The following is a 26,272-nucleotide window of genomic DNA, read 5'->3' as shown; positions in this document are numbered from 1 at the left end:
GCTGGGACAGATGAGAGAGAGAGAGAGAGGGACCAGAAGGAGAGAAGGCATTGAGCTCCAGTAGAATTTAAAAGTCTAAGTCAGTAGTCTGCTGGTCTTGATAAGAATTAGTTATAAATGACAGCTGAGATTAAATAGAGCAGTAATGAGAGAAGGATATTTGAATATGGTAGTTTTACCTGCTGCTGAATGAATGAATGAATGTAACCCTTCCCTTATGGGAATAATTGACACACAAACAAAGATTACAATAATTCACTATGATAATTAAATGATAATTATTCTTCCAGTGTTCTCTGCATTGCGCATTCCATAAAGAGTGAAACAAATAATCTATATATATCTCAATACCTAATAGAAAATAAGGTTATCCTGCTAGTGTTTGTCATTATAGCTGGTTTAGGGATGTGTTTAGTCCTGTCTATATAATAAGTGTTTGTCATTATAGCTGGTTTAGGGATGTGTTTAGTCCTGTCTATATAATGAGTGTTTGTCATTATAGCTGGTTTAGGGATGTGTTCAGTCCTGTCTATATAATAAGTGTTTGTCATTATAGCTGGTTTAGGGATGTGTTTAGTCCTGTCTATATAATAAGTGTTTGTCATTATAGCTGGTTTAGGGATGTGTTTAGTCCTGTCTATATAATAAGTGTTTGTCATTATAGCTGGTTTAGGGATGTGTTTAGTGTTTGTCATTATAGCCTGTCTATATAATAAGTGTTTGTCATTATAGCTGGTTTAGGGATGTGTTTAGTCCTGTCTATATAATAAGTGTTTGTCATTATAGCTGGTTTAGGGATGTGTTTAGTCCTGTCTATATAATAAGTGTTTGTCATTATAGCTGGTTTAGGGATGTGTTTAGTCCTGTCTATATAATAAGTGTTTGTCATTATAGCTGGTTTAGGGATGTGTTTAGTCCTGTCTATATAATAAGTGTTTGTCATTATAGCTGGTTTAGGGATGTGTTTAGTCCTGTCTATATAATAAGTGTTTGTCATTATAGCTGGTTTAGGGATGTGTTTAGTCCTGTCTATATAATGAGTGTTTGTCATTATAGCTGGTTTAGGGATGTGTTTAGTCCTGTCTATATAATAAGTGTTTGTCATTATAGCTGGTTTAGGGATGTGTTTAGCCCCTTGAATTATAGCTGGTTTAGGGATGTGTTTAGTGCCACATTTCAGGCTTCAAACATAAAGATATAAAACTGTTTGTCATTATAGCTGGTTTAGGGATGTGTTTAGTCCCTATATTTTTCAGTTTTTGATTTGTTAAAAAAGTTTGAAATATCAAATAAATGTCGTTCCACTTCATAATATTGTGTCCCACTTGTTGTTGATTCTTTTAGGGATGTGTTTAAAAATACAGTTTTTGTCATATCTGGTTTATGTTTGTTTAGCCTGAAATATCAAAAGGTCGCAAAGTTCAAGGGGTTTAGTCCTTCATACTTTTATGTCATTATAGCTGGTTTGGGAGCCTGGCACTGTAAGTGTTTGTCATTATAGCTGGTTTAGGGATGTGTTCAGCTACAATGCCCTGTCTATATAATAAGTGTTTGTCATTATAGCTGGTTTAGGGATGTGTTTAGTCCTGTCTATATAATAAGTGCCCTGTATACCAAGCTGCTTAAATAGAAAGGTTTCAACCCTTAGCAAACCTCACCTCTAGAAAACCCATTGTCTGTATATTAGACTAGGTTTTCATTTTGTTCAAATTTCTTTTAAACTATTGATTGGCATCGCAGTGTTATAACAAACTACTAATTACTACCTCATAGTAGTAATGGTAGGTTTGAGTTTAGTAATTGAACATGTAACAGTAGCCTAGTGTTGTGATCTAGGTGAGATGAAGGCAGGCTGTCTGCAGAAGGGGATTACCTGGCTGGTCTCAGGGGAGCCTGACCCCTGACCTCTATAATGAAAAGGGGGAGGGCCCCAGACAAAAGACTTGTTAGACCCAGAGAACACAACACACTGGAAACGTATCCCTTGTCCCCAATGTGATGGAATACTCTGGTATGTCTCACCTTTTCCTCTTAAAGATCCCTGCCTCTACTGCTTCCTTTTCCTCCTCTTAAAGATCCCTGCCTCTACTGCTTCCTTTTCCTCCTCTTAAAGATCCCTGCCTCTACTGCTTCCTTTTCCTCATCTTAAAGATTCCTGCCTCTACTGCTTCCTTTTCCTCCTCTTAAAGATCCCTGCCTCTACTGCTTCCTTTTCCTCCTCTTAAAGATTCCTGCCTCTACTGCTTCCCTTTCCTCCTCTTAAAGATCCCTGCCTCTACTGCTTCCTTTTCCTCCTCTTAAAGATCCCTGCCTCTACTGCTTCCCTTTCCTCCTCTTAAAGATCCCTGCCTCTACTGCTTCCTTTTCCTCCTCTTAAAGATCCCTGCCTCTTCTGCTTCCCTTTCCTCCTCTTAAAGATTCCTGCCTCTACTGCTTCCTGTTCCTCATCTTAAAGATTCCTGCCTCTACTGCTTCCTTTTCCTCCTCTTAAAGATCCCTGCCTCTACTGCTTCCTTTTCCTCATCTTAAAGATTCCTGCCTCTACTGCTTCCCTTTCCTCCTCTTAAAGATCCCTGCCTCTACTGCTTCCTTTTCCTCCTCTTAAAGATCCCTGCCTCTACTGCTTCCCTTTCCTCCTCTTAAAGATTCCTGCCTCTACTGCTTCCTGTTCCTCATCTTACAGATCCCTGCCTCTACTGCTTCCTTTCCTCCTCTTAAAGATCCCTGCCTCTACTGCTTCCTTTCCTCCTCTTAAAGATCCCTGCCTCTACTGCTTCCTTTTCCTCATCTTAAAGATCCCTGCCTCTACTGCTTCCTTTTCCTCCTCTTAAAGATTCCAACCATTCCTTTCACTGACTCAATGTTTTGAGGGGAAAATGGGCGAACAGCGAACACTTGAAATGTAGCCAACCAACGCGAGGAGTGGAAATGTGACGCTTTGGATATTTTAAAGAACCTTTGGCTGCCTGGCTGGAGCTGGGGGAGGTAGATTGTTTGTGTGTGGAATTGGATTGGAAGTAGTGTTATGTATGAAGTCTGACTTTGAGCTGTGGCTTTTGAATCAAAGCGGGAAGATCAAAGTTGTTATTCATGTGTGTCAGACGGTGTTTGATCTACTGGTGCTGCAGAGTGTAGACTCGCTTCAGCTCAGTGGAATTCTTAATGCGTATCGGAACAGACAGTGATTGATTTGTGTGTGTGTGTGTGTGTTTGTCCAGGAAGTCCTCCTGTTTTGCCTCCCAGAACAGTAGCTCCCCTTTTCATAAGCCTTAATACCATGGATTCATTCAACAATAGCTGAATTTAAAAGCAACATTATTAAATGAACCTTGGGTAAGAAACAAACAGCTATGGTCATTATAAGCTATGTTTTCAGTTGTTGTGGATGACTGAATGCTGTGTTTTCAGTTGTTGTGGATGACTGAATGCTATGTTTTCAGTTGTTGTGGATGACTGAACTCTATGTTTTCAGTTGTTGTGGATGACTGAACTGTATGTTTTCAGTTGTTGTGGATGACTGAACGCTATGTTTTCAGTTGTTGTGGATGACTGAACGCTATGTTTTCAGTTGTTGTGGATGACTGACTGAATGTTTTCAGTTGTTGTGGATGACTGAACGCTATGTTTTCAGTTGTTGTGGATGACTGAATGCTATGTTTTCAGTTGTTGTGGATGACTGAACGCTATGTTTTCAGTTGTTGTGGATGACTGAACTCCATGTTTTCAGTTGTTGTGGATGACTGAACTCCATGTTTTCAGTTGTTGTGGACTACTGAACGCTATGTTTTCAGTTGTTGTGGATGACTGAACTCCATGTTTTCAGTTGTTGTGGACTACTGAACGCTATGTTTTCAGTTGACTGGATTCCTGGTGATGTTGCAGTGGCAAATAACATCCCATCATGATTTTCTAATTCCACCTTTTGCCTTTCCTCTCGTTTCAGTCACCCTCCCCAAGGCCCTCTTCCTCCCAGCCTCCTCCTCTCCCCCCGCCCCCTCCAGACGCTCCATGCAGTCCCCCTCCTCCTATCGCCTGCCCCATCCGCTGCCCCCTCTGCCCGTGCGGAAGGGTGTCCGGGGCCGGCGCCCCAAACTGCAGACCATCGCCCTGCTCAAGGCAGCGGCGGAGGCAGCTGCGGAGGCTGCTCTGAATGGTACGCCACAGGTCTCCGGCTCCCAGCTAGCACCCAGACCCCATAAGAAGAGGGGGCCCAAGCCTGGGAGCAAGGTAAGGGCCTATGGTCAATGAACCCGTTTCCTGGATCCAGATTGAGTTTAGTACTGGACTGAAAAAGTATGCTTATTGGAACAGCAGTTTTGTTGTCTGTCTGTTTAATGAAATGTGTGACTGGTTGTAGTGATTGGCTCCAGTTAACACTCCCGGAGGAATTTGACCTCCAGTCCAATCACTTTACACAATGTTGTATGACGACATCACAGTGGTTTACTACAGTAGGGGCGCTGTGTGGTGTCGGTATATGATAGGGATCGAAGAGTTGTCCGTGAATGGCAGGGTAGCCTAGTGGTTAGAGCGTTGGACTAGTAACCGGAAGGTTGCAAGTTCAAACCGCCCGAGCTGACAAGGTACAAATCTGTCGTTCTGCCCCTGAACAGGCAGTTAACCCACTGTTCCCAGGCCGTCATTGAAAATAAGAATTTGCTCTTAACTCACTTGCCTGGTTAAATAAAAAAGGTTGTGTTTGTTCAGAGGAAGCCACGTGTGCTGCCCTCCTCGGGGACAGGCTCTGTATATACTACAGCCTCTGAGACCAGACTGATCAACGTTCATGGACCGAAGGACAACAGCCCTGGAGTGGTCTCCACAGGTAACACTCAGTCCTGTCAGATAAATGATAACATTGATGCAGTTTAACAGATCGCTGTATTAACAGATATACACATTAGGAACACTTGATCTTTCCTCGACATAGACTGATCAGGTGAATCTAGGTTGAAGTTATGATCCCTTATTGATGTCACTTGTTAAATCCACTTCAATCAGTGTAGATGAAGAGGAGGAGACAGACGGGGTTAAACAAGGATTTTTAAGTCTTGAGACAATTGAGACATGGTTGTGTATGTGTGTCATTCATAGGGTGATTGGGCAAGACAAAGGATTTAAGTGCCTTTGAATGGGGTATGGTAGTAGGTGCCAGGCACACCGGTTTGGGTCAAGAACTGCAACGCTGCTGGGGTTTTCACACTCAACAGTTTCCTGTGTGTATCAAGAATGGTCCACCACCCAAAGGACATCCAGCCAACTTGACACAACTGTGGGAAGCATTAGAGTCAATATAGTCCAGCATCTCTGTGGAACACTTTCTACACCTTGTAAAGTCCATGCCCGGACGAATTGAGGCTGTTCTGAGGGGAAAAGGAGGTGCAACTCCATGTTAGGAAGGTGTTCCTAATGTTTGGTACACTCAGTATATATTCACACGCTAGAGCAGTTCAACTGGTCCCCTGTTCTGAGTGATTTAACTGGTCTATCTAGAGCAGTCCAGCTGGTCATTGTTCTGAGTCATTTAACTGGTCTATCTAGAGCAGTCCAGCTGGTCATTGTTCTGAGTCATTTAACTGGTCCATCTAGAGCAGTCCAGCTGGTCATTGTTCTGAGTCATTTAACTGGTCCATCTAGAGCAGTCCAGCTGGTCATTGTTCTGAGTCATTTAACTGGTCCACCTAGAGCAGTCCAGCTGGTCATTGTTCTGAGTCATTTAACTGGTCCATCTAGAGCAGTCCAGTCCAGCTGGTCTATCTAGAGCAGTCCAGCTGGTCATTGTTCTGAGTCATTTAACTGGTCTATTTAACTGGTCCACCTAGAGCAGTCCAGCTGGTCATTGTTCTGAGTCATTTAACTGGTCCATCTAGAGCAGTCCAGCTGGTCTCTTGTTCTGAGTGATTTAACTGGTCTATCTAGAGCAGTCCAGCTGGTCATTGTTCTGAGTCATTTAACTGGTCTATCTAGAGCAGTCCAGCTGGTCATTGTTCTGAGTCATTTAACTGGTCCATCTAGAGCAGTCCAGCTGGTCTCTTGTTCTGAGTGATTTAACTGGTCCATCTAGAGCAGTCCAGCTGGTCATTGTTCTGAGTGATTTAACTGGTCCATCTAGAGCAGTCCAGCTGGTCCATTGTTCTGAGTGATTTAACTGGTCCATCTAGAGCAGTCCAGCTGGTCATTGTTCTGAGTGATTTAACTGGTCCATCTAGAGCAGTCCAGCTGGTCATTGTTCTGAGTGATTTAACTGGTCTATCTAGAGCAGTCCAGCTGGTCCATGTTCTGAGTGATTTAACTGGTCCATCTAGAGCAGTCCAGCTGGTCTCTTGTTCTGAGTGATTTAACTGGTCTATCTAGAGCAGTCCAGCTGGTCATTGTTCTGAGTGATTTAACTGGTCTATCTAGAGCAGTCCAGCTGGTCATTGTTCTGAGTGATTTAACTGGTCCATCTAGAGCAGTCCAGCTGGTCTCTTGTTCTGAGTGTTTTAACTGGTCCATCTAGAGCAGTCCAGCTGGTCCCTTGTTCTGAGTGATTTAACTGGTCCATCTAGAGCAGTCCAGCTGGTCCCTCGTTCTGAGTGATTTAACTGGTACATCTAGAGCAGTCCAGCTGGTCTCTTGTTCTGAGTGTTTTAACTGGTACATCTAGAGCAGTCCAGCTGGTCTCTTGTTCTGAGTGTTTTAACTGGTCCATCTAGAGCAGTCAAGCTGGTCTCTTGTTCTGAGTGATTTAACCGGTCCATCTAGAGCAGTCCAGCTGGTCATTGTTCTGAGTGATTTAACTGGTCCATCTAGAGCAGTCCAGCTGGTCATTGTTCTGAGTGATTTAACTGGTCCATCTAGAGCAGTCCAGCTGGTCCATTGTTCTGAGTGATTTAACTGGTCCATCTAGAGCAGTCCAGCTGGTCCCTTGTTCTGAGTGATTTAACTGGTCCATCTAGAGCAGTCCAGCTGGTCATTGTTCTGAGTGATTTAACTGGTACATCTAGAGCAGTCCAGCTGGTCCCCTGTTCTGAGTGATTTAACTGGTCCATCTAGAGCAGTCCAGCGGGTCATTGTTCTGAGTGATTTAACTGGTCCATCTAGAATGAAGCTTTAGACATGTTCTAGTGCTTCCTGACCCCTGACCTTCATCTCTCTCTCTCTCTCTCTCTCTCCCCCAGTGTGTGTGTACGTGAACAAGCACGGAGCCTGCGGTCCACACCTGGACAGGAAGCAGTTGCAGCAGTTGCCGGACCACTTTGGACCGGGTCCGGTCAACACTGTCCTACAGCAGGCTGTTCAGGCATGTGTGGACTGTGCCTACCAACCAACCTTCCTCTTCAGCTTCCTACAGTCCCAGTCCGACGGAGGAGAGATCATCAGAGGTATGTTAGCCCATAGATATAGAACCCTAGACAGGAGGAGAGATCATCAGAGGTATGTTAGCCCATAGATGTATAACCCTAGATAGGAGGAGAGATCATCAGATGTATGTTAGCCCATAGATATAGAACCCTAGACAGGAGGAGAGATCATCAGAGGTATGTTAGCCCATAGATATAGAACCCTAGACAGGAGGAGAGATCACCAGAGGTATTATAGCCATAGATGTATAACCCTAGACAGGAGGAGAGATCATCAGAGGTATGTTAGCCCATAGATGTATAACCCTAGATAGGAGGAGAGATCATCAGAGGTATTATAGCCATAGATGTATAACCCTAGACAGGAGGAGAGATCATCAGAGGTATTATAGCCCATAGATGTATAACCCTAGACAGGAGGAGAGATCATCAGAGGTATGTTAGCCCATAGATGTATAACCCTAGACAGGAGGAGAGATCATCAGAGGTATTATAGCCATAGATGTATAACCCTAGACAGGAGGAGAGATCATCAGAGGTATTATAGCCCATAGATGTATAACCCTAGACAGGAGGAGAGATCATCAGAGGTATTATAGCCATAGATGTATAACCCTAGACAGGAGGAGAGATCATCAGATGTATTATAGCCATAGATATAGAACCCTAGACAGGAGGAGAGATCATCAGAGGTATTATAGCCATAGATGTATAACCCTAGACAGGAGGAGAGATCATCAGAGGTATTATAGCCATAGATATAGAACCCTAGACAGGAGGAGAGATCATCAGAGGTATGTTAGCCATAGATGTATAACCCTAGACAGGAGGAGAGATCATCAGAGGTATGTTAGCCCATAGATATAGAACCCTAGACAGGAGGAGAGATCATCAGAGGTATGTTAGCCCATAGATATAGAACCCTAGACAGGAGGAGAGATCATCAGAGGTATTATAGCCATAGATGTATAACCCTAGATAGGAGGAGAGATCATCAGAGGTATTATAGCCATAGATGTATAACCTAGATGGAGGAGAGATCATCAGAGGTATTATAGCCAGACAGGACAGGAGAGAGATCAGAGGTATGTTAGCCCATAGATGTATAACCCTAGACAGGAGGAGAGATCATCAGAGGTATGTTAGCCCATAGATATAGAACCCTAGACAGGAGGAGAGATCATCAGAGGTATGTTAGCCCATAGATATAGAACCCTAGACAGGAGGAGAGATCATCAGAGGTATGTTAGCCCATAGATATAGAACCCTAGACAGGAGGAGAGATCATCAGAGGTATGTTAGCCCATAGATGTATAACCCTAGACAGGAGGAGAGATCATCAGAGGTATGTTAGCCCATAGATGTATAACCCTAGACAGGAGGAGAGATCATCAGAGGTATGTTAGCCCATAGATATAGAACCCTAGACAGGAGGAGAGATCATCAGAGGTATGTTAGCCCATAGATGTATAACCCTAGACAGGAGGAGAGATCATCAGAGGTATTATAGCCATAGATGTATAACCCTAGACAGGAGGAGAGATCATCAGAGGTATGTTAGCCCATAGATGTATAACCCTAGACAGGAGGAGAGATCATCAGAGGTATGTTAGCCCATAGATATAGAACCCTAGACAGGAGGAGAGATCATCAGAGGTATTATAGCCATAGATGTATAACCCTAGACAGGAGGAGAGATCATCAGAGGTATTATAGCCATAGATGTATAACCCTAGACAGGAGGAGAGATCATCAGAGGTATGTTAGCCCATAGATATAGAACCCTAGACAGGAGGAGAGATCATCAGAGGTATTATAGCCATAGATGTATAACCCTAGACAGGAGGAGAGATCATCAGAGGTATTATAGCCATAGATGTATAACCCTAGACAGGAGGAGAGATCATCAGAGGTATGTTAGCCCATAGATATATAACCCTAGACAGGAGGAGAGATCATCAGAGGTATGTTAGCCCATAGATGTATAACCCTAGACAGGAGGAGAGATCATCAGAGGTATGTTAGCCCATAGATGTATAACCCTAGACAGGAGGAGAGATCATCAGAGGTATTATAGCCATAGATGTATAACCCTAGACAGGAGGAGAGATCATCAGAGGTATGTTAGCCCATAGATATAGAACCCTAGACAGGAGGAGAGATCATCAGAGGTATTATAGCCATAGATGTATAACCCTAGACAGGAGGAGAGATCATCAGAGGTATTATAGCCATAGATGTATAACCCTAGACAGGAGGAGAGATCATCAGAGGTATGTTAGCCCATAGATGTATAACCCTAGACAGGAGGAGAGATCATCAGAGGTATGTTAGCCCATAGATGTATAACCCTAGACAGGAGGAGAGATCATCAGAGGTATGTTAGCCCATAGATATAGAACCCTAGACAGGAGGAGAGATCATCAGAGGTATGTTAGCCCATAGATATAGAACCCTAGACAGGAGGAGAGATCATCAGAGGTATTATAGCCATAGATGTATAACCCTAGACAGGAGGAGAGATCATCAGAGGTATGTTAGCCCATAGATGTATAACCCTAGACAGGAGGAGAGATCATCAGAGGTATGTTAGCCCATAGATATATAACCCTAGACAGGAGGAGAGATCATCAGAGGTATGTTAGCCCATAGATATAGAACCCTAGACAGGAGGAGAGATCATCAGAGGTATGTTAGCCCATAGATGTATAACCCTAGATAGGAGGAGAGATCATCAGAGGTATGTTAGCCCATAGATGTATAACCCTAGACAGGAGGAGAGATCATCAGAGGTATGTTAGCCCATAGATGTATAACCCTAGATAGGAGGAGAGATCATCAGAGGTATGTTAGCCCATAGATATAGAACCCTAGACAGGAGGAGAGATCATCAGAGGTATGTTAGCCCATAGATGTATAACCCTAGACAGGAGGAGAGATCATCAGAGGTATTATAGCCATAGATGTATAACCCTAGATAGGAGGAGAGATCATCAGAGGTATGTTAGCCCATAGATATAGAACCCTAGACAGGAGGAGAGATCATCAGAGGTATGTTAGCCCATAGATGTATAACCCTAGACAGGAGGAGAGATCATCAGAGGTATGTTAGCCCATAGATATAGAACCCTAGACAGGAGGAGAGATCATCAGAGGTATTATAGCCATAGATGTATAACCATAGATAGGAGGAGAGATCATCAGAGGTATGTTAGCCCATAGATATAGAACCCTAGACAGGAGGAGAGATCATCAGAGGTATGTTAGCCCATAGATATAGAACCCTAGATAGGAGGAGAGATCATCAGAGGTATTATAGCCATAGATATAGAACCCTAGACAGGAGGAGAGATCATCAGAGGTATGTTAGCCCATAGATGTATAACCCTAGATAGGAGGAGAGATCATCAGAGGTATTATAGCCATAGATATAGAACCCTAGACAGGAGGAGAGATCATCAGAGGTATGTTAGCCATAGATATAGAACCCTAGACAGGAGGAGAGATCATCAGAGGTATGTTAGCCATAGATATAGAACCCTAGACAGGAGGAGAGATCAGAGGTATGTTACATAGATATAGAACCCTAGACAGGAATGTTATGTTAGCCCATAGATATAGAACCCTAGACAGGAGGAGAGATCATCAGAGGTATTATAGCCATAGATGTATAACCCTAGACAGGAGGAGAGATCATCAGAGGTATTTAGCCCATAGATATATAACCTAGACAGGAGGAGAGATCATCAGAGGTATGTTAGCCCATAGATATATAACCCTAGACAGGAGGAGAGATCATCAGAGGTATTATAGCCCATAGATATAACCCTAGCAGGAGGAGAGATCCAGAGGTATGAGCCCATAGATGTATAACCCTAGACAGGAGGAGAGATCATCAGAGGTATGTTAGCCCATAGATATATAACCCTAGACAGGAGGAGAGATCATCAGATGTATGTTAGCCCATAGATATATAACCCTAGATAGGAGGAGAGATCATCAGAGGTATGTTAGCCCATAGATATAGAACCCTAGACAGGAGGAGAGATCATCAGAGGTATTATAGCCATAGATGTATAACCCTAGATAGGAGGAGAGATCATCAGAGGTATGTTAGCCCATAGATATAGAACCCTAGATAGGAGGAGAGATCATCAGAGGTATGTTAGCCCATAGATATAGAACCCTAGACAGGAGGAGAGATCATCAGAGGTATATTAGCCCATAGATATAGAACCCTAGACAGGAGGAGAGATCATCAGAGGTATGTTAGCCCATAGATATAGAACCCTAGACAGGAGGAGAGATCATCAGAGGTATGTTAGCCCATAGATATAGAACCCTAGACAGGAGGAGAGATCATCAGAGGTATGTTAGCCCATTGATATATAACCCTAGACAGGAGGAGAGATCATCAGAGGTATTATAGCCATAGATATATAACCCTAGATAGGCTGATGTCATGTAGTCCCTATACATCAGAATGGAACAGTTGGTCAGCCATTTTAGCTGGGGCCTGTCCTGATATATGGTCTGTGGTTATAGCTAGTGTAGTATTGTATTGTTCTCATGACATCATGAGGTGTTCTATGGTTGTGTAATGAAGGAGGGTCGGTGAACTGCTGTGCTGACGTGATGAGTAACTAAGCTTGCCTGTGAGCTGAAGACTTGTTAGCTTCCTCAAGCTAATGCCTGTAGGCTTTAGTTCAGCTCGCTAACACAGTCCTGTGATGTGTCGGAGACTCCGGTCCGAACCCAGATGGTCCAACCCTCACAGGACAGAAACACTAGGGTTGTTACTCCACAGTGATGTCATGACATGAGGAAGAAGCCAGAAGAACACCCCGGACCCTAGACCGTCTACTCTACACAGACTCTACATATTCAAATAGTTCCTCAGTCCTCATTAAAATAATGGCAAATTCCAAATGGGAATATGGGGGTAGGCTGGGGATTCAATCAGGCAGTAGGAATTGGTTTAGGCTGCAGAGCCCACATGGTGCACTGGATAATGCCTGGTGGGATAAAGTGTGTGTGCAGCAGCTGATGTCACGTGTCTGGGGGTAATGAGAAGTGACATGCGTCCGTAACCTGGTTTGGGAGGGGCTCCCTGGGGGGTCCCAGTCTGTGTGTGTGTGGGGGGTCATCTGATGCTGGGCCATCTGTTACTGCACCATAGAAACCAAATAATAATGTCTTTACTGCGCCATAGAAACCAAATAATAATGTCTTTACTGCGCCATAGAAACAAAATAATAATGTCTTTACTGCACCATAGAAACCAAATAATAATGTTGTTACTGCACCATAGAAACCAAATAATAATGTCTGTTACTGTGCCATAGAAACAAAATAATAATGTCTTTACTGCACCATAGAAACCAAATAATAATGTCTTTACTGCACCATAGAAACCAAATAATAATGTCTTTACTGCGCCATAGAAACCAAATAATCATGTCTTTACTGCGCCATAGAAACCAAATAATCATGTCTTTACTGCGCCATAGAAACCAAATAATCATGTCTTTACTGCGCCATAGAAACCAAATAATCATGTCTTTACTGCGCCATAGAAACCAAATAATAATGTCTTTACTGCGCCATAGAAACAAAGTAATCATGTCTTTACTGCGCCATAGAAACCAAATAATCATGCCTTTACTGCGCCATAGAAACCAAATAATAATGTCTTTACTGCGCCATAGAAACCAAATAATAATGTATTTTACTGCTCCATAGAAACCAAATAATAATGTATTTTACTGCGCCATAGAAACCAAATAATAATGTCTTCTACTGCGCCATAGAAACCAAACAACCATGTCTTTACTGCGCCATAGAAACCAAATAATAATGTATTTTACTGCGCCATAGAAACCAAATAATAATGTATTCTACTGCGCCATAGAAACCAAATAACCATGTCTTTACTGCGCCATAGAAACCAAATAATAATGTATTTTACTGCGCCATAGAAACCAAATAATAATGTATTTTACTGCGCCATAGAAACCAAATAATAATGTCTTCTACTGCGCCATAGAAACCAAATAATAATGTCTTCTACTGCGCCATAGAAACCAAATAATCCTGTCTGTTACTGCGCCATAGAAACCAAATAATCCTGTCTGTTACTGCGCCATAGAAACCAAATAATCCTGTCTGTTACTGTACCATAGAAACCAAACAATCATGTCCGTTATTGCGCCATAGAAACCAAATAATCATGTCTGTTACTGCGCCATAGAATTATGGTTCTCATGGCTCTCTCTTGTTCCTCTACAGCAACTAAATGGTGAGCAATATGTTTGGAACATGGAATCACAATAAAATCACAGTATCGAATCGCAATACATATAGAATTGTGAGAATCTCCATGCATAAGTATGGTGATAATATGGTATGGTCAGGTCCCTAACAGATAGTGTTTAAACAGCTAGGTAAAGAGCTATGTGATGTACGTCTGGTACAGCCAGTCATTTCTCCATCTGCTGAGTGCCTCTGCCTGCCTCTCTCAGCCCAGATACATACAGTTGAAGTCGGAAGTTTACATACACTTTAGCCAAACACATTTAACACTTAGTTTTTCACAATTTCTGACATTTAATCCTAGTAAAAATTCCCTGTTTTTAGGTCAGTTAGGGTCAGCACTTTATTTTAAGAATGTGAAGTGTCAGAATAATAGTAGAGAGAATGATTTATTTCAGCTTTTATTTCTTTCATCACATTCCCAGTGGGTCAGAAGTTTACAAACACTCAATTAGTATTTTCTAGCATTGCCTTTAAATTGTTTAACTTGGGTCAAACGTTTCGGGTAACCTTCCATAAGCTTCCCACAATAAGTTGGGTGAATTTTGGCCCATTCCTCCTGACAGAGCTGATGTAACTAAGTCAGGTTTGTAGGCCCTCTTTCTGTCCCAGGCCTTCAGTGCCTCTGTAATCAGCTAGATATCATATGACTGTGTCTATCTGTTCTGTCTCCCACCCTGCAGTGCGGTCTGATAGGGGGATCCACTATGTCAAGCTGTCCCAGGCCTTCAGTGCCTCTGTAATCAGCTAGATACCATATGACTGTGTCTATCTGTTCTGTCTCCCACCCTGCAGTGCGGTCTGATGGGGGGATCCACTATGTCAAGCTGTCCCAGGCCTTCAGTGCCTCTGTAATCAGCTAGATACCATATGACTGTGTCTATCTGTTCTGTCTCCCACCCTGCAGTGCGGTCTGATGGGGGGATCCACTATGTCAAGCTGCCACAGGCCTTCAGTGCCTCTGTAATCAGCTAGATACCATATGACTGTGTCTATCTGTTCTGTCCCCCACCCTGCAGTGCGGTCTGATGGGGGATCCACTATGTCAAGCTGTCACAGGCCTTCAGTGCCTCTGTAATCAGCTAGATATCATATGACTGTGTCTATCTGTTCTGTCCCCCACCCTGCAGTGCGGTCTGATGGGGGGATCCACTATGTCAAGCTGTCCCAGGCCTTCAGTGCCTCTGTAATCAGCTAGATACCATATGACTGTGTCTATCTGTTCTGTCCCCCACCCTGCAGTGCGGTCTGATGGGGGGATCCACTATGTCAAGCTGTCCCAGGCCTTCAGTGCCTCTGTAATCAGCTAGATACCATATGACTGTGTCTATCTGTTCTGTCCCCCACCCTGCAGTGCGGTCTGATGGGGGGATCCACTATGTCAAGCTGTCCCAGGCCTTCAGTGCCTCTGTAATCAGCTAGATATCATATGACTGTGTCTATCTGTTCTGTCCCCCACCCTGCAGTGCGGTCTGATGGGGGGATCCACTATGTCAAGCTGCCACAGGCCTCCTCTGCCTCCTTTGTGCTCAGGTTCATGGAGACTCTGTGTCACCAGCTGCAGAGTGACAACCTGTTCTCCTCCCAACCCTTCAGCCCTGCATTCATGGCCTCTACTGGACACACAGCCTACGACAGGAGCACGTCAGGTAATGCCTGCAAACCATGGTGTGTGTGTGTGTGTGTGTGTGTGTGTGTGTGTGTGTGTGTGTGTGTGTGTGTGTGTGTGTGTGTGTGTGTGTGTGTGTGTGTGTGTGTGTGTGTGTGTGTGTGTGTGTGTGTGTGTGTGTGTGTGTGTGTGTGTGTGTGTGTGTGTGTGTGTGCTTTGTCACAAGGCCACAAGCCAGCATGTATTTCCCATCAACCTACACCATCAACAGTCACATTAGAAACGGTATATTTTTCTCTAATATTCCATTGGTCATCTATAATGTCATAGCATTTCCTTCAACAGGTCACTGACCCACATGAAACATCAGACCCCTCTATAAAACACAGGTTTACAGAGATCTCAGTGGTCCTCAGTTGGCAGTAGCTGATGCCGTCTGTTGTCCCTCCTCTGTTGTCTTCAGTAAAAGAAGAGATGTCAGAGGCCTTGTCCATAGCCAGAGGCTCCGTAGGAAGGAGCAGGCGTTTCCAGATGGACAGAGACAGGGACTGTAACCTTTACCCTTCTCCCCTGTCCTCCTCCAAACGGCTGCACAGCACAGAGGCACACCCCTCGGAAGGTACACTAACACCCCTCAGCCTCAGAGCTACCCCTGGTGCACTCACTGGGGATACATCGCAATAGTTTGAAATGTCCTCCTGTCCTTCCTTTGTCGTCTCGTCTCCTTCAGTACTGATATATAAACACAAAATACAGGATAAGGAAAAACTAAATGGAGGATAGCTACCCAGGAACTGACTTTCACCTGTCCAGTTCTTTAATGTCAGTGCAGATGAAATGAGGAGAGGAAGCCTCTATACACTATTAAGATGCAGCCCAGTACTGGACTGGGCACTGTGATTAACTAGAAGGAGAGGAAGCCTCTCTCCACTATTAAGATGCAGCCCAGTACTGGACTGGGCACTGTGATTAACTAGAAGGAGAGGAAGCCTCTCTCCACTATTAAGATGCAGCCCAGTACTGGACTGGGCACTGTGATTAACTAGAAGGAGAGGAAGCCTCTCTCCACTATTAAGATGCAGCCCAGTGCTGGACTGGGCACTGTGATTAACTAGAAGGAGAGGAAGCCTCTCTCCACTATTAAGATGCAGCCCAGTGCTGGACTGGGCACTGTGATTAACTAGAAGGAGAGGAAGCCTCTCTACACTATTAAGATGCAGCCCAGTGCTGGACTGGGCACTGTGATTAACTAGAAGGAGAGGAAGCCTCTCTACACTATTAAGATGCAGCCCAGTGCTGGACTGGGCACTGTGATTAACTAGAAGGAGAGGAAGCCTCTCTACACTATTAAGATGCAGCCCAGTACTGGACTGGGCACTGTGATTAACTAGAAGGACCACTCTACTGAATTAACACAAATAACCACTTCCTTGTGTTCTCAGTAGAGTGATAGTTGTGGCCAATCGTCTTCCTTCTTATTGCCTCCTGATTCTACATTATTGAAACACTTTCCTTAATGCATAACTGCTGTTTGGTTAATTAAAACTTCTGCTTGTATAGGTTATTAATGAAGTCATAGTAACTGCTAACGGCTAAGCTACCAATTCATGATTCATCACCAATCACCAAGCAGCTAACGGCTAAGCTACCACTTTATGAATGATCACCAAGCAGCTAACGGCTAAGCTATCACTTTGATTGATCACCAAGCAGCTAACGGCTAAGCTACCACTTCATGATTAATCACCGATCACCAAGCAGCTAACGGCTAAGATACCACTTCATGATTAATCACCAAGCAGCTAACGGCTAAGCTACCACTTCATGATTAATCACCGATCACCAAGCAGCTAATGGCTAAGCTACCACTTCATGATTGATCACCAAGCAGCTAACGACTAAGCTACCACTTCATGATTAATCACCAAGCAGCTAACGGCTAAGCTACCACTTCATGATTAATCACCAAGCAGCTAACGGCTAAGCTACCACTTCATGATTAATCACCAAGCAGCTAAGGGCTAAGCTACCACTTCATGATTAATCACCAAGCAGCTAAGGGCTAAGCTACCACTTCATGATTAATCACCAAGCAGCTAACGGCTAAGCTACCACTTCACGATTAATCACCAAGCAGCTAACGGCTAAGCTACCACTTCACGATTAATCACCAAGCAGCTAAGGGCTAAGCTACCACTTCATGATTAATCACCAAGCAGCTAAGGGCTAAGCTACCACTTCATGATTAATCACCAAGCAGCTAAGGGCTAAGCTACCACTTCATGATTAATCACCAAGCAGCTAACGGCTAAGCTACCACTTCACGATTAATCACCAAGCAGCTAACGGCTAAGCTACCACTTCATGATTAATCACCAATCATCAAACATTGGCTTAGCTTCTCATGACACATTATTAGATGGCATTTTACATTTTAAGAATTCATGTGTGTGTGACACTGTATTAGTGTGTGTCTATACGCTGACGATCCTACCTCTCTTACCCTCCATCAGAGCCCCTTCCTCGCAGTGAGAACGGTTTGACTGAGGACCCTATGGACACCACCACCTCTCCCTCCATGACCCCTCGCCCCCTGACACAACGCACCACCTCAGAGTACCGTGGCCAGGGGTCCAGCAGCCCCTACTACCCTGGGTCTGGGTCTGGTCACCCCCCACCACCACCCCTCAGGCGCCTGGCCCCCAACCCTTCCGACATGGGGTCCAGAGGGCTACAGAGAAGAGTGGAAGGTAGGCCTTGTAAGAGCTTAACCCCCATTGGCTGGCTGACTGGGCGGGCCTTGTGTGTGCCTCTAGATTCTAGTTGGCCATTTACGTTTGTTTGAATGTTGATTTTTTTGGGGGGGGGGGGGCTAGGCTTCCTGTGTTGGAGCAGATCACATTCAACATTTTAGTAACTTAGCAGACGCTCGTATCCAGAGCGACTTAGTTAGTGCATTCATCTTAAGATAGCTAGGTGAGACAACCACACATCTCAGTCACAGTCAGTACATTTTCCAGAATAAAGCAGCTGAGACAGTGCTAGCAAGACAAGTTAGTTCAAGAAAGGCGATGGTGTTTTTGTTTTTATTCGTTTAACAGCAGTGTAGTCAGGTGGCAGTAAATATGTTGTGTAGCACTGCCACCTAGTGGACAATGCCATGGATATGTTGTGCCTTCCCTGTAAAGTCATTTTCTTTATTTAACTAGGCAAGTCAGTTAAGAACAAATTCTTATTTTCAATGACAGCCTAGGAACAGTGGGTTAACTGCCTTGTTCAGGGGCAGAACGGCACCTTGTCAGCTCGGGGATTTGAAACCTTTCGGTTACTAGTCCAACGCTCTAACCACTAGACTACCTGCCGCCCTGTAAAGTCTGAAAGGATCAGTATTCATGGTGGTTAACTAGAAAGGTGAATATTGAATTCTGACTCTCTGCTGCTCTGTCTGTGTGTTCTGTTGTTCAGCTGCGAGCTCCACCACAGGTCCTGAGCACCTGGCAGCTGCAGACCGGGAGGCTGCAGCTGGGAACGGGGCCGGGAACGCCCCTTCCTCCTGGTCTGTGGATGAGGTGATGCAGTTTGTCCACGACGCCGACCCTCAAACACTCGGACCCCACGTGGAGCTCTTCAGAAAACACGTGAGTGGACCTTGATTGATTTATTTATTGATTGATGATGTTTCTTGTCCTGTGTGTCTAAGTGCCCCAGGTCTGATGTTACACTATTGAGATGTTCCCTAGATGTGTGTCTAAGTGCCCCAGGTCTGATGTTACACTATTGAGATGCTCCCTAGATGTGTGTCTAAGTGCCAGGTCCAGGTCTGATGTTACACTATTGAGATGCTCCCTAGATGTGTGTCTAAGTGCCAGGTCCAGGTCTGATGTTACACTATTGAGATGCTCCCTAGATGTGTGTCTAAGTGCCAGGTCCAGGTCTGATGTTATACTATTGAGATGCTCCCTAGATGTGTGTCTAAGTGCCAGGTCCAGGTCTGATGTTATACTATTGAGATGCTCCCTAGATGTGTGTCTAAGTGCCAGGTCCAGGTCTGATGTTATACTATTGAGATGCTCCCTAGATGTGTGTCTAAGTGCCCCAGGTCTGATGTTACACTATTGAGATGCCCCCTAGATGTGTGTCTAAGTGCCCCAGGTCTGATGTTACACTATTGAGATGCTCCCTAGATGTGTGTCTAAGTGCCCCAGGTCTGATGTTACACTATTGAGATGCTCCCTAGATGTGTGTCTAAGTGCCCCAGGTCTGATGTTACACTATTGAGATGCTCCCTAGATGTGTGTCTAAGTGCCCCAGGTCTGATGTTACACTATTGAGATGCTCCCTAGATGTGTGTCTAAGTGCCCCAGGTCTGATGTTACACTATTGAGATGCTCCCTAGATGTGTGTCTAAGTGCCCCAGGTCTGATGTTACACTATTGAGATGCCCCCTAGATGTGTGTCTAAGTGCCCCAGGTCTGATGTTACACTATTGAGATGCTCCCTAGATGTGTGTCTAAGTGCCCCAGGTCTGATGTTACACTATTGAGATGCCCCCTAGATGTGTGTCTAAGTGCCCCAGGTCTGATGTTATACTATTGAGATGCTCCCTAGATGTGTGTCTAAGTGCCCCAGGTCTGATGTTACACTATTGAGATGCCCCCTAGATGTGTGTCTAAGTGCCCCAGGTCTGATGTTACACTATTGAGATGCTCCCTAGATGTGTGTCTAAGTGCCTCAGGTCTGATGTTACACTATTGAGATGCTCCCTAGATGTGTGTCTAAGTGCCGGGTCCAGGCCTGATGTTATACTATTGAGATGCTCCCAAGATGTGTGTCTAAGTGCCAGGTCCAGGCCTGATGTTACACTATTGAGATGCTCCCTAGATGTGTGTCTAAGTGCCGGGTCCAGGTCTGATGTTACACTATTGAGATGCTCCCTAGATGTGTGTCTAAGTGCAGGTCCAGGTCTGATGTTACACTATTGAGATGCTCCCTAGATGTGTGTCTAAGTGCCAGGTCCAGGTCTGATGTTATACTATTGAGATGCTCCTAGATGTGTGTCTAAGTGCCCCAGGTCCAGGTCTGATGTTACTATTGAGATGCTCCCTAGATGTGTGTCTAAGTGCCAGTCTGATGTTATGCCCCACTATTGAGATGCCCCCTCAGATGAGATGTGTCTAAGTGCCAGGTGGTCTGATGTTATACTATTGAGATGCTCCCTAGATGTGTGTCTAAGTGCCCCAGGTCTGATGTTACACTATTGAGATGCTCCCTAGATGTGTGTCTAAGTGCCCCAGGTCTGATGTTACACTATTGAGATGCTCCCTAGATGTGTGTCTAAGTGCCAGGTCCAGGCCTGATGTTACACTATTGAGATGCTCCCTAGATGTGTGTCTAAGTGCCGGGTCCAGGTCTGATGTTACACTATTGAGATGCTCCCTAGATGTGTGTCTAAGTGCCGGGTCCAGGCCTGATGTTACACTATTGAGATGCCCCCTAGATTATTTTTATGTTGTGTAAAAATTCAATAAATATCCCAAAAAAGAAATTCACCCCTGGATATGTGTTCGGTGTCTGGCCTGGTTCTGATGTGCTCCAGCCCTCCTTGCTGTGTGTATGTCCCTGTCAGAAGCAGGAAGGGAGGACGTCTATGTCACAGAGACAGATTTACAACAGTGTTCTAATTCTATTCCTATGGCCTGTGTCCTCTGTGTTTAGTCTATAACCTGGGAGACTGGCACTGGCCTGTCTCAGAACCTTCCCTACCTGTCTGGAGAGAATCACATTCATTCCCTACAGGAAAACCCAACTCTGTTCAACCATACAGGCCATCTACAACGCAGTGAATGTTTACAGTACGACGCCAGACATTTTCTGTTGATGTCTGTCTGGACATCTCAGCACAGAGAGAATGATGTTGATGTCTGTCTGGACATCTCAGCTCAGAGAGAATGATGTTGATGTCTGTCTGGACATCTCAGCTCAGAGAGAATGATGTTGATGTCTGTCTGGACATCTCAGCTCAGAGAGAATGATGTTGATGTCTGTCTGGACATCTCAGCTCAGAGAGAATGATGTTGATGTCTGTCTGGACATCTCAGCTCAGAGAGAATGATGTTGATGTCTGTCTGGACATCTCAGCTCAGAGAGAATTATGTTGATGTCTGTCTGGACATCTCAGCTCAGAGAGAATGATGTTGATGTCTGTCTGGACATCTCAGCTCAGAGAGAATGATGTTGATGTCTGTCTGGACATCTCAGCTCAGAGAGAATGATATTGATGTCTGTCTGGACATCTCAGCTCAGAGAGAATGATGTTGATGTCTGTCTGGACATCTCAGCTCAGAGAGAATGATGTTGATGTCTGTCTGGACATCTCAGCTCAGAGAGAATGATGTTGATGTCTGTCTGGACATCTCAGCTCAGAGAGAATGATGTTGATGTCTGTCTGGACATCTCAGCTCAGAGAGAATGATGTTGTTGTCTGTCTGGACATCTCAGCTCAGAGAGAATGATGTTGATGTACACTATTGTGTCTGTCTGGACATCTCAGCTCAGAGAGAATGATGTTGTTGTCTGTCTGGACATCTCAGCACAGAGAGAATGATGTTGATGTCTGTCTGGACATCTCAGCTCAGAGAGAATGATGTTGATGTCTGTCTGGACATCTCAGCTCAGAGAGAATGATGTTGATGTCTGTCTGGACATCTCAGCTCAGAGAGAATGATGTTGATGTCTGTCTGGACATCTCAGCTCAGAGAGAATGATGTTGTTGTCTGTCTGGACATCTCAGCTCAGAGAGAATGATGTTGATGTCTGGACATCTCAGCTCAGAGAGAATGATGTTGTTGTCTGTCTGGACATCTGTGCTCAGAGAGAATGATGACTGGCACTGTCTGTCTGGACATCTCAGCTGTCAGAGAGAATGATGTTGATGTCTGTCTGGACATCTCAGCTCAGAGAGAATGATGTTGTTGTCTGTCTGGACATCTCAGCTCAGAGAGAATGATGTTGATGTCTGTCTGGACATCTCAGCACAGAGAGAATGATGTTGATGTCTGTCTGGACATCTCAGCTCAGAGAGAATGATGTTGATGTCTGTCTGGACATCTCAGCTCAGAGAGAATGATGTTGATGTCTGTCTGGACATCTCAGCTCAGAGAGAATGATGTTGATGTCTGTCTGGACATCTCAGCTCAGAGAGAATGATGTTGATGTCTGTCTGGACATCTCAGCTCAGAGAGAATGATGTTGATGTCTGTCTGGACATCTCAGCTCAGAGAGAATGATGTTGATGTCTGTCTGGACATCTCAGCTCAGAGAGAATGATGTTGTTGTCTGTCTGGACATCTCAGCTCAGAGAGAATGATGTTGATGTCTGTCTGGACATCTCAGCTCAGAGAGAATGATGTTGATGTCTGTCTGGACATCTCAGCTCAGAGAGAATGATATTGATGTCTGTCTGGACATCTCAGCTCAGAGAGAATGATGTTGTTGTCTGTCTGGACATCTCAGCTCAGAGAGAATGATGTTGTTGTCTGTCTGGACATCTCAGCTAAGAGAGAATGATGTTGATGTCTGTCTGGACATCTCAGCACAGAGAGAATGATGTTGTTGTCTGTCTGGACATCTCAGCTCAGAGAGAATGATGTTGATGTCTGTCTGGACATCTCAGCACAGAGAGAATGATGTTGTTGTCTGTCTGGACATCTCAGCTCAGAGAGAATGATGTTGATGTCTGTCTGGACATCTCAGCTCAGAGAGAATGATGTTGATGTCTGTCTGGACATCTCAGCTCAGAGAGAATGATGTTGATGTCTGTCTGGACATCTCAGCTCAGAGAGAATGATGTTGATGTCTGTCTGGACATCTCAGCTCAGAGAGAATGATGTTGTTGTCTGTCTGGACATCTCAGCTCAGAGAGAATGATGTTGATGTCTGTCTGGACATCTCAGCTCAGAGAGAATGATGTTGTTGTCTGTCTGGACATCTCAGCTCAGAGAGAATGATGTTGATGTCTGTCTGGACATCTCAGCTCAGAGAGAATGATGTTGATGTCTGTCTGGACATCTCAGCTCAGAGAGAATGATGTTGTTGTCTGTCTGGACATCTCAGCTCAGAGAGAATGATGTTGATGTCTGTCTGGACATCTCAGCTCAGAGAGAATTATGTTGTTGTCTGTCTGGACATCTCAGCTCAGAGAGAATGATGTTGATGTCTGTCTGGACATCTCAGCTCAGAGAGAATGATGTTGATGTCTGTCTGGACATCTCAGCTCAGAGAGAATGATGTTGATGTCTGTCTGGACACCTCAGCTCAGAGAGAATGATGTTGATGTCTGTCTGGACATCTCAGCTCAGAGAGAATGATGTTGATGTCTGTCTGGACATCTCAGCTCAGAGAGAATGATGTTGTTGTCTGTCTGGACATCTCAGCTCAGAGAGAATGATGTTGTTGTTATGTTGGTTCTGTGTTGGGGAAAATAGGTGCACCTATCACTGTTGAACGTTAAAAAACCCCACAACCTTTCATTTAGAAGAGTTAATCATAGATGTTTCGGCCATCTTGGCTGTCATCTTGTCCTGTGTTGGTGCTATAAGCTCTCTTTCTGACTGCGTTTGTCTCTTGTCTTCAGGAGATCGACGGAAAGGCGCTGATGCTTCTACGTAGTGACATCATCATGAAGTACATGGGTCTGAAGCTAGGCCCCGCCCTCAAGCTATGTCATCACATCGAGAGGCTCAAACAGACCAAACAGTAACACACACACACACACACACACACACACACACACACACACACACACACACACACACACACACACACACACACACACACACACACACACACACACTAGAATGGGAAGATCAAACCCTAAGCACATTGAGTCCTTAATCATTCCTTTGCAGAGACCTTCATACCTCATCCTGTGATGAAGAGCATTCAGAGAAACAGTGTGAACGTCAGTGTGAACGTCAGTACAGAGAAACACTATGAACGAACTTCAGTCTACTATTCTTCTGAATAGACTCAGCTGAATCCCAAAGGATGATGTTGAGTGTTTACCTACCTATGCATTGCCCATGTACACCTTCTCTCAACCCTTACCTACTTAGCCTGGTCCCAGAATGTTCTGTAAAAAACAAACAGATCTGAGACCAGGCTACTGTCGGCCGTGGAGACCTGGAGATGCAAGGAGCCATCTCCACACAACCCCCAATGGCATGTACTACTTGTTGCACTAGCCTCTCATTGCAATAAGATATCAACCATTCAGCTTCTATATGGATACTGTGATTTGATTCTTCAATAGTTTCAATATCAAAGGATGTTGATAAGGAGAATGTACCATGCTGTTAAGATTCATTGTTTGTTTTGGACACTGCATTTGACCGTACTCCTTAGTGCATTCAGGGTGTGACATCACACAATCTGGACTCGTTGGAACACTGATCGTTCTTCGGATCGCCCAGTGGAACTTCTAACCAGGATCTATGATTGTGATTGGACATTCACACATTCCTCTGCTGCGTGTAGATTCTAGAATACGTTGGACAATGAAGACAGGAAGTTCCTGTTCAAGTCAACGTCTCATTGTAAAAGAAGATGGTGGACTTATGTTTGAAGAACCAGACAAAAAACCTGTGTTTTACATAAAAAGCCAAAAAAATATGTTTGTTTTTTATATCTTGGATTTTGTACTGTCTTTAAAAGGTATTATTAATCTCTGCATATATACAGGAAGGTTGTGTTGAATCCTGTCTGTATTTGAACCCAAACAGTCTGGTATTTGTAATGGTGGTGTTGGCTACACCACCAGACCTGATGGTAGCCAAGCTGAACATTGATTGCAACACATGTATGGCTTTCATCTCATTTCAAATCATAGCCGTTAAAAGTAGATAGTTGACTGTTGGTTGTCGGAAGGTTTTCAAGCACCAAATGGACAGTTGATATGTATCTAACATTTCACGTTCAGGAGATCCTGCATATATGGATACAAGGCTGTGTAGCAGTCAGGCAAACAGGATATGGAGTGTTAGGGGGATTCAACACACAAGGAAAAGAGATGTGGATGGGATTCATTTGTGTCACAACAACCTATAATGTGATAAAATAGGACTTATTTTACTATTTGTCTTGTCGCTGTGGCAGAAGAAGTGATCCATTTCTGAACATTTTTCCGAATGTTTTCAGTTGAAATGAACGGTAAACACTTTACAACGGCCGTGCTTTATTGTGATACTCAGGTTTTACTAGGCTTTTGGGTTTTAGGACAGACTTCTTCATAGTAGCATTTACTTGTAAGTTCATTTTCTGTTTGACGATATTTTAGATCAACTTTGTATATATTTTTTAAGATTCTACATTTTGGTGTGTTGTTCCATAGAAACAACAGCCAGTGTACATAGATACGGTGAAGTACCGGTACTGGAAAAGACTTGTTTGTTAAATAATATTTGCATATGTACTTTCACGCAATTAAACTTTCTTTTTTTTTCACCATTTGCCTCGTTTCATGAGAGTTGACAAGCATTTTTATTTAAACCTTTTATTTAACAAGGCAAGTCATTTAAGAACAAATACTTATTTACAACGCAGGCCTACCGGGGAACAGTGGGTTAACTTGCCTTGTTCAGGAGCAGAACAGACATTTTTACCTTGTCAGCTCATCGATTTGATCCAGCAGCCTTTAATGGTTACTGGCCCAACACTCTAACCACCAGGCCGCCCCGGCACGAACCTTTAATCATTTGAAAAGGGAAGTGTCCCTTTTAGTAATAAATAAGTACATGTGATGTTAAGACAAAGGGGCATCAACAAGAACACTTTGTTTTATTCTCATGACAGTTTTCTCCAACTGAATCACATACAAACATGAACCATCAAATGACTGGCTAAGTGTCTGATCCTAAATCAGATATGAAATACTGTATAGGCCTAGCAAAGCATCAACAAATGTACCTTTTCACATGGAAAGTAGCAGACGATGGACAGCCACATTTCATCT

The 26,272-nt window shown here is 44.1% G+C and overlaps 1 protein-coding gene and 2 long non-coding RNA genes across 19 annotated transcripts in view; all 3 read left to right on the top strand.

Moving 5' to 3' along the window:
* Window positions 1-25,764, top strand: part of scml2 (Scm polycomb group protein like 2) — an 86,282-nt gene extending 60,518 nt beyond the window's left edge. For 3 of the 4 annotated variants that reach the window (XM_052500082.1, XM_052500081.1, XM_052500083.1), the window contains 8 exons: window positions 3,944-4,227; window positions 4,708-4,825; window positions 7,161-7,364; window positions 15,122-15,304; window positions 15,728-15,883; window positions 17,778-18,023; window positions 18,730-18,902; window positions 23,897-25,764. In XM_052500082.1, the coding sequence (XP_052356042.1) occupies window positions 3,944-4,227; window positions 4,708-4,825; window positions 7,161-7,364; window positions 15,122-15,304; window positions 15,728-15,883; window positions 17,778-18,023; window positions 18,730-18,902; window positions 23,897-24,022 (1,490 nt within the window). In that variant the 3' untranslated portion in view covers window positions 24,023-25,764. The remainder of the gene's footprint in view (window positions 1-3,943; window positions 4,228-4,707; window positions 4,826-7,160; window positions 7,365-15,121; window positions 15,305-15,727; window positions 15,884-17,777; window positions 18,024-18,729; window positions 18,903-23,896) is intronic. The other variant, XM_052500084.1, reaches the window with a different exon arrangement.
* Window positions 7,392-12,428, top strand: LOC127916834 (uncharacterized). Of its 3 annotated transcripts, none has more exons than XR_008096227.1 (4): window positions 7,392-8,343; window positions 8,481-8,999; window positions 9,463-9,927; window positions 11,245-12,428. It is a non-coding gene; the product is annotated as an uncharacterized LOC127916834 (long non-coding RNA). The 3 variants fall into 3 exon arrangements; XR_008096228.1 differs by having other exon boundaries at window positions 9,463-10,446; window positions 11,712-12,428; XR_008096229.1 differs by lacking the exons at window positions 9,463-9,927; window positions 11,245-12,428 and adding an exon at window positions 9,308-9,382 and having other exon boundaries at window positions 8,481-9,255.
* On the top strand, window positions 18,918-21,725 carry LOC127916833 (uncharacterized). Of its 12 annotated transcripts, none has more exons than XR_008096223.1 (4): window positions 18,918-19,840; window positions 20,000-20,050; window positions 20,108-20,170; window positions 20,506-21,725. It is a non-coding gene; the product is annotated as an uncharacterized LOC127916833 (long non-coding RNA). The 12 variants fall into 12 exon arrangements; XR_008096224.1 differs by having other exon boundaries at window positions 18,918-19,893; XR_008096218.1 differs by having other exon boundaries at window positions 18,918-19,082; window positions 19,311-20,170.
* Window positions 25,765-26,272: the final 508 nt, after the last annotated feature.

Source organism: Oncorhynchus keta, chromosome 37 (genome assembly GCF_023373465.1).
Source record: "Oncorhynchus keta strain PuntledgeMale-10-30-2019 chromosome 37, Oket_V2, whole genome shotgun sequence".
NCBI lineage: Eukaryota > Metazoa > Chordata > Actinopteri > Salmoniformes > Salmonidae > Oncorhynchus > Oncorhynchus keta.
The sequence above is the reverse complement of the archived record's forward strand: the minus strand, read 5'-3'. Positions and strand labels throughout refer to the sequence as shown.